Below are 12,144 nucleotides of genomic sequence, written 5' to 3'. Positions count from 1 at the left end.
AGAGAGAAAGAAGTCATGTGTATATATACACATCTAGAGTAGTACGGTAGTTTCTTGTGATGGCCACAAAGCAGGAGCTTAAAACAGCAGAGCTGTATTGTCTCACAGCTCTGGAGTCCCGAAGGCTGAAATCCAGCTGTCACAGGGCCCTGCCCGCTCTCAAGGCTCTCAGAGACCCTTCCTGCCTCTGCCAGCTTCTGGTGGCACCACGTGTCCCTTGACTCGTGGCCACGTCTGTCCGGTCTCTGCCTCTGTCTTCATGTGGCCTTCTTCCTCCGTCCCCAGATCTAACTCTGCCTTTCTCGTGTGCAGACACTTGTCATTGGATTTAGGGCCCACCCAGATAACCCAGATGCTCTCATCTCAGGATCCTTCACTTAATGATAGTTGCAAAGATCTTTTTTCCAAATAAGTCCCATCCACAGGTTTCTGGGGTTTTGGGATGTGGACATATCTTTATGGGGGGGAGCACTGTTCACCCACAATGAGTAGCTTCTCTTTATCAGGCACTTTAGCCCTCCACAGACTATTTGTCAGTGTCAGGTTTATCCTTGTTGTAAAAAGAAAGAATCTGCGTGCACATGCATTGCCTGTGGTGTAGCGGGGTGGGGGGCGGGAGAGAATGTGGGTTTCTGACAGCCCTGCCCCACTTCCTCCCAGAGAGCTGCATTTCATCAGTGATCCTGCTTCCCCATCCTACTCCCCTTCATTCCCTGATCACAGAAAACCCAAGGAGACACCAGTGTGTCCAGTGACAACAGATGCTCGGGCCTGTTCCCTGAGCCCCAAGCTGCAGCAAGGGGAGGTGGGGGGCTGTGATGTTCTCAGGGATCAGGCAGCACAGAAGGTTCCAGGCTGTGCTTCTCCTTTTGGCTCCGTTCCCCCAGGTGAGTTGCCCATACTCTCTGAGCCTCAGGCTCTTCATCTGCAGAAGGAACTGAGCCCCTACCCTGCCCCGTCTCTGCAGTTTCACCACGCCCCCCTGTACCTGGAGTGGGCTCCAGTGGGCATCTTCTCCAGCTCAGCCCCGCAGACGAAGGAACCCCAAGATCCCCCAGCAGGACCTGCAGAAGAGGACAGGGCGGAACCAGAAACCTGTAAGAGCTGAGATCAGGGTGTCCCAGGGCAGGGGGCAAGTGGAGGAGGGAGGGTGGGAGGGCTGGGCGCAATGCTGAAGTCTGTAAGATACTTGGGTTCAAATTCTTTATTCGTCCTGGAGACCAGCGCATCTCAGGTTCTCGGATTTCATAGGCATGTAAGATGTCCTTAAGGTCAGAGCATAGAAATTATAGGGGCAACATAAAGTAGCCAGCTTTTCAGTTTGCCAGTTAAAGGTTGAAAAAGACCCCTGGAATCTACTAGGGATTTAGGGATTTAGAACCAAGCAGGTGAGAACCTTCTTGTTTTATACACCTGCCAGCATGCCTGGCCAGTGAGGGCCTCCAGTGAGAAGTCTCACCTCCGTCCTTGGAGTGGCATAGCACAAGGGCAGGGTAAGAATGCTGGGCAAGGTCGGGGGTGGCCCACCCCCACTAATGCTTCACACTTGGGGGCGCAAGGGGTGCCACTGGCGCGGGGGGAGCACCATCCCCCCCTTGCCAGGATGGTCGTGCAAATAGCAAGGCATTTTGCACCCCCAGCCTCTCTGCCCACTGAATGTCCAGAGTGCTCAGTGCTCATGACAACCTGAAACACTGCCCGTGTTCCCTCGGTGTTCCCCAGATGTCCCCTAGGGGGCGAGAAGCGCTCAGGGTGGGGGCCACGACACATCCCGGAATGGAAGACTTTCAGAAAAGTTTTGAAAAGGGCTGGCGGTCCTGTTATCCAGATGTTAGGACCTTGCTCATCAGCAGTGTCCCCTGCTTTCCTACTCACCTCCCCCCATAGGGTTACCCAGTGTATTAAAATAAGAATTGAGAAAATAAGTCTCCCATCTACCATCTCCGTCATTCCCAGAAAGCGTGACTCAGAGCAAAAACGGGGCGAGCAGAATTCTCAGATTAAAGAACAGGTCTTTAATTGAATAGACCTCACTGTCCATAAACCTCGCGGGGCTGTCTGCATTTGTCACGTTGTCGTGAGTCCGTAAAACCTTCAGGACCAGCCCAGTCAGCACCAGGCACTCGGGAGCCCCTGGTCTGGTATCTTTGTTCCAATCAGGAAGGACAGTTCTTTGGTCTCTGCATCTCGAGGCTCCAGGAGCCTCCCTCGTCCTCAGACTTACTGATTACTGGTATGAACCTTCACTAGCCCGTGTTGTTGAGTTAGTTTTGTCCACAGATTGGATTAGGGTTCCCTTCAAAACCCGCTTTTGCCACCATAAGAAGACTTCTCTTGACGCAGTTCTGTGACTTTCTTAACGAGCCATCACCCCAAAATCATCAGCCACCTTAGCATTCACTTCACTTGCTCATCCTGAACCTGAATAATATTTTTTGACCAAAGCAAGTCTTCCTTTTAGGCAGACAGACTTGCCAGGAGCGAGGGCTCATTTCCTACCTGCTTAGGACCACTAATCCTGGTGCCATGTGGCCACACTCTGCACATGTCCTGGTGTGGCCCCTTGCCCTGGCCTTCTAGAACAAGTGTTCTAGAGTTTGTATTCTATGTATTCATTTGTTTTTCTTGCTCAATATCCGTCTGTGGCCGACGGGAGAACCATGAGGGCAAGGAGCGGCTGCCTTGCTCACTGCTGGGTGCCCTTTCCCCCACAAGGCCCCAGGCATAGCTCCATGAATATGTGTGGACGGAGTAAACAGATGCAGGAAGAAGGGTTTCTGCCCCTCTCTCTGTGCCTGGAAGGCTGGGTCATCCTGGCCTTTGTGCCCCAAGCCTCAGGCACACAGTAGGAGCTTGGTGATGGAGGGTTCGTCCTCCAACCATTGTCCCGCGTCGAAGCAGAGTGGAGATGGTGCCAGCACCGATTCCAGGGACAGTCACAGCTCCTGCTGGGTGTACCAATTGATGCCTACCCCACGAGCTACCCTTCGCTTTGTTCTAACCCTTTCCCACTTCCTGGAATCGTGGACAGGCTCATTTCCTTGGTGTCTGACTTCCCTGTTAGAAAGTCCATTCCACGAGGCAGGTACCTTGTCCGCTTGCTCCCTGCTGAACCTCAGCACCTGGAAGGAGGGCAGGCTGGGCGCTGAGTGAACCCCAGGGCGCTTACGCCGTGCCCGGCCCTGCACTGAACACTTCCGGTTCCTCCGTGTATAGCTCAGAGCTCCTGGGGAAATTACTGTCCTCCTTGTCCTCTCCTAGCTCTGCGGCCGGGCGAGCCACCATCCTTCTCTGAGGCTCGGTTTCGGCGTCCGTAAAATGGGCATGATGACCATGCTGACCTCTCGGGGCGTAGGTGAGAGTATGGTGAGACACCGCAGGGAAGGCATCAATACTCTGCCCCTCTGGTGCAAGCCGGAGCGGATGGCTCATCATTCAGCCATGAGCACCAGCTTCTGCTGAGCTGGGGTGACCCCAGTGGGTGCCACACAGACCCTCTTCCCTAGAAGAGGCCTGGTGGAGGGCAGCTGAGAGTCCCACTAGGAGCAGGGGCAGGCCGTGTGGACAGAAACGTTCTGGAGCTCACGGAGAGGCTTGGCAGAGACCATGTACCCGAGTCTGCCCTGCCCCACTGAGCCCTGCTTCCCGGGGCCTGGACTGCCCTGTTGAGAGCCTCCCAGACAGACTTCCCCTGACAGGTCCTGCCTCTCGGGGCTGACGAGACTCACACAAAGGAGGCCGCGGAGCCGGGCCGAGGGGCCCGGCTACAGGCCTGATTTCAGATGGGGCGCTGTGCGTGTCTGGACTGATTTCAAGCCCTGCTGAGGTCCGCATCACCAGGTGCATTCCTACAGAGCTCCCCTCCTGGGCCTCTTTTTGCCCTTTCTGTACCTTTTCTTACACGAATCGCATACACAGCCCCCTCCCCAGCCTCCTGTGCCATTCCTTTTCACGTGCTCCTCCCCCACACCGGGGCTCCACCTCGTTCCTGAAGCTTCCTCGATGCCCATCGCACTCAGCCAGCCCCCAAGCCCTAGATTTTCTCAGGCCCCGAAAGAGGGGAGCGGGGAGGGGAGTGGACGGAGCTTTTATTTTTCCAGCCCCCCCTCCTTCCTTTCTGGAAAGCTCCCCGTTCCCTGTACCAGTCTCGAGGGAGGGGGACAGTGTGTTTTATCTCCCCACAACCAAGACCCTCACCTCCAGATAAAGGGCTCAGAGTCGGGGGAGGTCCTGAAAAGCTGCTTGCAACTGATAACAGTCTCTGCTGTCAGCCTTCAGCGCCCAGAGCTGGGAAGGGGGGGGAAGCTGCGGTAAATTCTGCGGCCTGATTATAATAAAGCCCCATGTGGCGATGCGTGACTGGGTTTTATTGTGCTAACTACAGATGGAAGCACATTCTCCCCTGCCTGCCCCAGCCCCCTCCAGCCCACCTGACTTTGAAATCCTTACCCCCACTCGCACTCCCACCCTCTGGCCCAGCCCCGCTTGCCTTCCTTACTTCTTCCCTCTTTCTCTGGTTCCTGGTGATTTTGTTGGCAAACATCTGTTTGAGTTTCACAGTATCTCATTTTCCTTTCTCGTCTTTGTCTCCCCACTCGGGCCAGGAGCAGAAGTGCGTTTAAAAATGACCTTTGCCTTCGCTGCCGTGGCACTTGGCCTCCACGTCACACCTCTCTGGACAGGGACGCGGGTGTGTGGGCCGCAGCAGGGCCTGGCCTGGCCACTCAGGGAGCAGAAGCCCTTCCCAGGGGTGTGGCTGGTAGGGACACAGCCCCCCAGACTCTGAGGTGTGGGCCACACCACTACTGAGTGGCATCACCGGGACTCTGACCCAGATCACCCCTTCCTAAGGCCTGTGTGCTTTTCACAGCTCTGTGCTGGTCCTGGCTGGTCTGTGGGCCCCTTCTCAATTTTTCCAGGCCCCCCATTTTCAGCAGATCTCAAGACCAGCCCCCTTGTCTTGTTCGTTCTCCCAGCATCCCAGGGGCAGTTACAGGTACAGGCAGGTGGTTGCTGGGGACACAGAGGTTTAGAGAAACCACAGACGTCTCTGTGCTGTTGGAGGATGGCCAGGCCACATTTAATCATGTCTTTTATTTCAAGCTGGGTATCCCTTCCGGATGTTGGGGGTCAGGGCTGTTGGCCGACTGATTAGCAGTTGGAGGAGCCGGTGAGCCAGGCCAGACACACACCTGGGGCGGACATAGGTCCTGGCCGCCCTCACAGTCCCCTTGTTCTTCCCAGGCAGGGGCCAAGGGCACCTCACTCGCCGTGGAAAGGATCAGTCTTCTGTTCCTGGGGTGCCAGCCCTAACTGTAAGCTCAGCTCAGCTCTTGCTAGACCCAAACATCCCATCTCCAGGGCAGGTGCCTCCGATCTTTCACACAGCTCTTTGAAGCTGGGCAAGGAAGCAGGATGGAGCTGGGCTCCCCTGAGCTGCTGTCCCGGGAGGCTTGGAACCCCTGGGACACCGGGAGCTGGCTGAGTGCTGGGCCCTTGGGAGGGCTGGCGGTCTCTGCTGGCGGCCTGTGCCCAGGCTGCGTGTGGGCAGTAGTACACAAAGGCCGATGAGCTGGCTGGTGTATTGGTTGACCACTGCCTAGTACAGAAGCCACAGGCCGTTGAGGTAGTTGCCGAGATTTAAAAACCACGGGTTTTTCTGTCAAAAGATGGATTTTCAGCTTCTCTTGGAAGACCTGTACGTGGGACCACCCTGAGTTGACCTCCCATGGCAGCAGTTGGCTGGTATCAAGCAGGGGCTGCCCCCTTAAGCTAACCACGAGCCTTCTTGGTCACCATCATCCCCACCTCTGTCTTCTCTTTCAAAACAATTTCTTTGGTCTTCCGTGAACCTCTCTCCCGACCTGAAGATCGCTCAGATTTAGGGTTCAGAGGCGGCAGCAACCTCCAGCATTGGTCACGGGCGGCCCACTTTTTGTGATGTGGCTCCCGTGGTCATTAATGAGAAAGTCCACCTGGGGCATCGAGCCCAGTGCCTGGCGCGTGGGGCAGGGGTGGGGGGCTGTCTAATCAGCCATCCTTCCTCCCCCCCACCCTTCATCTCCGGGATGGCAAATACAGGGAGAGCCAGTGGGGTGGAAGTGTCATTCCCAGCTGAAGGTCGTGGTTTTCAGCTCGATTGAAGCTCTCATTCAGACCCCGAAGTCTTAGCTACTTTGCATAGCTCTGCCTCCCCGTCATTAGCAATACTTTGTCCACCCTGCTTTGCTTTGAGCATTGAGTACAATAGCCACACCATGGAGTCCCTGGTTGGGTAAATTGTCTTAGTGTCTTGGGTGGGGGAGGAGTCTTTGTGTTGATTTCTTCTTTTTTGTCCTGGAGTGAGGGTCTGGGTTCTGGGTTCACCTCCGGGGGAGCAGGAGGGGCCAAGGCTGTCTGTTCAACTGATGTGAGGCAGACAACATTATCACGGCCACCCGTGGCCATCGGGGCTTGAAAGGGTTGTTTTATGACAAATCGGTTGAAGCTTAATTAGGCCTCGCAAGCGTTCAGCTTGCCTCACGAGGGGCAGGGGAGGCAGACATGAGGTGGTGTGGGTACTTGGCGTGAGAGTGGGGGGCGCGGATTTGAACCCCAAGAAGCTTGAAGTGTTTGAGTGCAGGTGTGGGGGAGGAGAGGGCTGTATCTGTCACCCGGGAGCCGGGGCCCCCTGCTCCAAACCACATGGGTGTGAGGGTGTTGTCTCGTGACCGCTTTGAAGAACCTCCAAGATGGGCTTCGATTTCCACAGGGTGCGGGAGGAACCTCAGAAGCTTGTGTGCGGAGGTGGGATGTGACCCCGGGCCCTGACCATGTGACATGGGGAAATCGGGGAGGTTGAACTGTGCACATTTCCTCATAGCAGGACTTCTAAGAGGTCACGGTGCTGGTCTCCTTCTTCTGAGCCTTCTGTCACCCCGAGGTGACGTCCGCACGCATCACCACGGCTGACCCTGACCCTCAGCCTGCGGATGCACGGCCTCCTATTTGCTCTTCCCCATTCCTGAAATGCTCTTCCTTCCGAGTAGGTGGGACAAGAGGGCTGGGGTCGCAGAAACAACAGCCCTCTGTAACCCTGTTCTCCAGAAGCACCCAGGAGCATGTTCTGCGCCCCCTTCCAGCTTCACTCCCTGCATGTGTCTCTCCAGAACTGCGTGTATGGAATGAGATTGGCCTTATGCTGTTTATCGGTTCAGATCTTAATTTTTCTTGTAATTTTTATATCATAAGCATAATTCTTTGTCCTCACACATCCTTTTGGAAATATTTTTAATGAACACCTATCATCCCGACCTCTGGTGACACTGTAACATTCCTAGTGTCCCACTTATGAGTATTTAGCGGTTCGTTTGTTTGTTTTCAGTTTTTGTCATGTGCAGCTCTGAGTTTATGTTGTTAGCACAGATCAGGCACTCTGACGTGTGGGGCTCTCCAAAGTTACATACACTGGGGATTCTAATCGAACGTAACATCCCTGAGGTTCATGAGGTATTTAGAGGGTTCTAAGTTTTGCTGCCATTCTGTAATTTTTCAAAAGTTTTGAGTCGCGTTTTAATTTGAAAGTTCGCTCTGTATCGCTCTTGTGGAAAAGTAACCCGTCACTTAAGTTTGTGGTTCAGTAAAACAGTTCACACAGTAATTTATATCAAGGTTCACGTTGGTGTGGGTTAGTCCAAGGCTCAGACTTCTGGTCTGGGTTTCATATTCCTTTAAAAGCGAGGCCGGAGGCAGGACAGCCTCGCCCCTCTTCCCGGTCTCCCCCCGCCCCAGGTTCCTCCAAAGAGCGGCTAGAACCCCGTGCCAGCTGGGAATCCATGCCCCTTCCCGACGCTGCCCGCACAGAGGCGGAACCCCTCTGGTCTAGCAGGTTCTGTGCTATAGGCCCTGGGGCTCAGACTTTTCGTGGATCTGCCATCTAATGGATTTGTGTTTGGGGGGGACGCAGTGCCAGACAACGAGACCCCAGGAGGTGAAAAGCCAGCAGAGGGAGGAGCTGCGGACTGTCCAGAGAAGGTGGAAGAGGAGGAGGAGGAGGAGGAGGAGGAGGAGAGCCTCCCCGGATGTACTCTGTTTATTAAAAACCTCAACTTCAGCACGACGGAGGAGACCCTGAAGGGAGTGAGTGATGTTTGAGAACAACGGGGAAGGGTATCGTGGGGCGGGGAAGCCCGTCTGCTGATGCGCTGCCTGGTTTATTTGGCCTGTAAATCTGGTTCACGCTGATATGGGGCTTCACAGCCAGCCACCAGCCCCTCCATGTCCCTGCTGGGCTGTCCCGTAGGCATCTCCCCCAGGGACTTGAGTCACGGGCAGACCCGCCTTGGGGCTGGGAGGGGCACCCACAGACATGGAAGGGGACGTGTCAGGGCGGCTAGGGAGGCGTGTGCAGTGTGAAAGCTGTCGTCTGTGTGTGTTAGTGTTGCCCATTCAGAAAACAAAGCCACCCCCCACCTCTGCGCCCCGCCAATTGTTTCTGTGGTGTTAACTACCCAAAAGCAAATGTTAGCACCACCTCCTGGCCTGATGGGAGCAGGCAGAAGACCCAGGAATGAGTGCGGGGCAGCCCTGCCTGAAATCCCTGGACGGGATGTGGGTTTTGCATTCTTGGGGGGTGGGGCGGAGGGTACAAAGATGGGCATCTCCAAGTAGGTGTTTGGGAAATGTCAAGTGGGTCCTACATTGAGTAGGGTTGGGGGGGCCTTGTGAAGGAATTGGCTAGAGATAGGGAAATGGAGCCTCCGGTTCCAAAGGATTATTAGGGTCTGCAAGCTCCCCCGCTGGGCTGAGACCTGCTATGGGGAGACTCCTCATTTCTATGAACTGGGTTTGACACATTTTTTTTTATGCATAAATCAGTGATTATTAGCAGGCTGACAGCCATGGATTGGTTCTGAAAAAAAAAAACAAGACGGCTATAAGGATTGAACTCACGGACTTCTAAAAACTCTTTTGAGGGGCGCCTGGGTGGCTCAGTCGTTAAGCGTCTGCCTTCGGCTCAGGTCATGATCCCAGGGTCCTGGGATCGAGCCCCGCATCGGGCTCCCTGCTCATGGGAAGCCCTGCTTCTCCCTCTCCCACTCCCTCTGCTTGTGTTTCTTCTTTTGCTGTGTCTCTCTCTGTCAAATAAATAAATAAAATCTTAAAAAAATAAAAATAAATAAAAATAAAAACTCTTTTGAGTTCCAAAATCCCACAAATGGACTCAAGAGGGGGGACGGGGTCCACTGAGTCCCAGAGGCAGGATGGTGGTGGGTGGGTGGAAGGGAGGCCAGCCTGCATCCGGAGGGAGAGATTGAGGCGTCTCCTCTTTGGGGAGGCAAGAGGTCAGAGCGTGCACCATGAGGCCATCTGGCTAAGTCTGTGATGTGACTGTCCTCTTGCCGGTTGGGAGAGTGGCCACGGCAGAGGGGCACATCGGCCAAAGCAGTAGCATCTTCAGGGCAGAGATTTACTGTATGGAGCAACTGGAAACCCGCCCTGGGACTTCTCGTTGGCTGCTTCCTGAATCCATTTTGGTTCGGTTTGGATTTGCATTTGTAAAGAGGCAGGCCCCCAGTAGTGCCGGATTGCTTCGAAGAGCTGAAGGCAGCGTGTAGTTTGTGTTCGTTCCCGCTGTGCCGGCTCTTCCAGGTCTGGTAAGGGAACGTCATCAGGAATCGTTGCTTCCTGGAAGATGCACCCAAGCTTCAGACTCGGGAGCTGGGAGTCGCCGCTAGGGTGATGTCCAGGTTCCACACACATAGCTGTGAGGCCTGAGCTTCAGGGGGTCAGGTCACTGTCCCAGGGCCACGAGCCCATCAGGGGCTCTGCAGGGAACGGCGTCCAGCCCTCGTGTTGCCCCAGGTTAGGGGTCAGACTGCCTGGACGTGGATCCCGGCCTCACTCTCGGCTAACAGTGCAAGCCTGGGTGAGTCCTTTATCCTGTCTGCGCCTCAGTCTCCCCGTCTGTACAGTGGGGATGTTAGGAGAATCTTCCTGTGGAGTGGTTTTTTTGTTTGTTTATTTTAAAATTTTATTTATTTATTTATTTGAGAGAGTGAGTGAGAGAGAGCGAAGCAGAGGGAGAGGAGGAAGCAGACTTCCCCCTAAGCAGGGAGCCCGACATGGGGCTCAATCCAGGGACTCCGGGATCATGATCTTAGCCAAAGGCAGATGCTTAACTGACTGAGCACCCCCAGGCACCCCTGGTGGAGCGGTTTTAAAGATCTGAGTAGGACGAATGAGACTTGAATTAAGAGAGTCCATAAGTGTCTACACCTTATGCACGATCTGGGTGTTAGCGCTGCTGTTAGTCCTGCCCTCTTGGGGCCCGTGGCCCCGTATGAAGCCTCTGTATTTTGAGCTGTGCCTGCACTAGGTGCAGGATTAGCCTGAAAATAGTGCTGATACACGTTGACATTCCTTTCCAGGTGTTTTCCAAAGTGGGGACGGTGAAGAGCTGCTCTATTTCCAAGAAGAAGAACAAAGCAGGTATTCCCTACAAAAGCACAGTCAGAAAGGACGATTCCAGAAGAACCTGTGGCTCTGGGCGGGGGGGGCAGTGAGGGTAACTCTCACTTGCTCATTTGGAAGGTTCTCACATTCTCACGTGGCCCACCTAAAACAGTCCCTCTTTGTCTGTCCCCGGAGACTCCCAGTGTTCCGTGGATGCGGCCGTGCACATCAGGGTCTTCTGAATTTAGACTCTGCCTTGGGCCTTGGACTGTCCCCTGGTCTCAGAGCGTTTGATGGTCCACCGGTGTTAACACTGTACCGTAGCAGAAGCCTCTCCCTCCTCCCAGCACCTCTGGGCTCTGGAAATGCCCTAAAGAAGAGCAGGGAGAGACTGATCTTGGGCTTTCCCATTTCCCTTCCAAGAGAAACAACCCAGACGTAGAACCTCTGGAACATTCCACTGAGCCATTCTCCGGGAGCTACAGAGCTGGTTTGGGACATAAGACAGGCAGCTAAGTACCACGTGAGCAATGTGAAGGCTCTGTCGCAGGGGCTTCAGGAAAGGAGGTGACCCCTGACATCCAGGCAGCGAGTTGGGCTGGTAGAGGGGCCGCCAGCTCTGCCTGGGGCTGCCCCTGTGGGTTGTAGGGTCACTGCGTCCCTCTCCGCCATCAGATGCTGCGGAGCCTACCTTTCGGCCCTCGGGAGCACCCCTCAGCGTACTTTAGAAAGAGTTACCTGATCTTTCAGCGCTTTCCAGTATCCGCCGAAGAAACCAGTGTTCACGGCTGTCACAGGGTGGTGCCGCCTGGCAGCCAACAGATCTGTCTGAGGCTCCCTTCTGTGGCCCACAGAGCCACGTGTGGACAGTTTCGTGGACTTTCTTACGGCGTCGGTGCCTCATTTGATAGCATGGAGTTGTGAATGGAAACGCAAGCAAGCGGTCCACGCCGTAGGGGCTTGGGTCTTACGAACAGTACAGTAGAGGCGAAGATGGGACCAGTGAGCAAGTTGAAGGTGGTGAATCTCGATCCTCATTTGGACCCATCAGACTTGAGCAAGCCCTCTGAGTTCAACTGTGAAAAAAACGAAAGAATAAAATTAATATATCTGTATAACATTGCAGGGGATGGGGGGAAGGAGGCACGCGTCACATTCTGTGCCATAGGGCAAGGTGTAGTTAGACAAATGCCCTGTAAAATACCGGCTGCCCCCCCCCCCAATTATATGTATGTATGTAAAGCGCATAGATCTCAAGTCGGGAAGCAAGTGTTTCCGATAAACTTTTGCGATCTCCCTTGTTCTCTGAACCCTTGCTACTCACTGCCTTAGAAGTAGGGGACCAGAGAGGTTTGCATAATGCAGCCGCCCTCCCCGTCTGAACTTGGTATCTGAAACCCAGGAGCAGCTGTAATCGGATGGTCAGAAATACCTGTAAAGGGGAGGGGGTGGGGGGATGGGTTAGCCTGGTGATGGATATTAAGGAGGGCACGTACTGCATGGAGCACTGGGTGTTATACGAAAACAATGAATCATGGATCACTACATCAAAAGCTAATGATACATGGTGACTAACATAACATAATAAGATAAAAAAAAAAAGATCTGTAAAGGGGAAGTCTTTGGTGCCTTTTGCTTTTCACGCACATATTCATCTTCTGCGTTGTGTGTGGAAGCAGGGGGATGGCCTAGGTAGATGTTGAGCCGCTT

At 54.3% G+C, this 12,144-nt stretch overlaps 1 protein-coding gene across 3 annotated transcripts in view; it reads left to right on the top strand.

Moving 5' to 3' along the window:
* The window catches only part of RBM19 (RNA binding motif protein 19), a 134,308-nt gene that overhangs the window by 24,071 nt on the left and 98,093 nt on the right, over positions 1-12,144 (top strand). For all 3 annotated transcript variants that reach the window (XM_035017059.1, XM_035017060.1, XM_035017062.1), the window contains exons 16-18: positions 968-1,097; positions 7,946-8,118; positions 10,410-10,470. In XM_035017059.1, the coding sequence (XP_034872950.1) occupies positions 968-1,097; positions 7,946-8,118; positions 10,410-10,470 (364 nt within the window). The remainder of the gene's footprint in view (positions 1-967; positions 1,098-7,945; positions 8,119-10,409; positions 10,471-12,144) is intronic.

The sequence above is a fragment of the Mirounga leonina genome, unplaced genomic scaffold, assembly GCF_011800145.1.
Source record: "Mirounga leonina isolate KUSES-001 unplaced genomic scaffold, KU_Mleo_1.0 Mir_171, whole genome shotgun sequence".
Classification (NCBI taxonomy): domain Eukaryota; kingdom Metazoa; phylum Chordata; class Mammalia; order Carnivora; family Phocidae; genus Mirounga; species Mirounga leonina.
The sequence above is the reverse complement of the archived record's forward strand: the minus strand, read 5'-3'. Positions and strand labels throughout refer to the sequence as shown.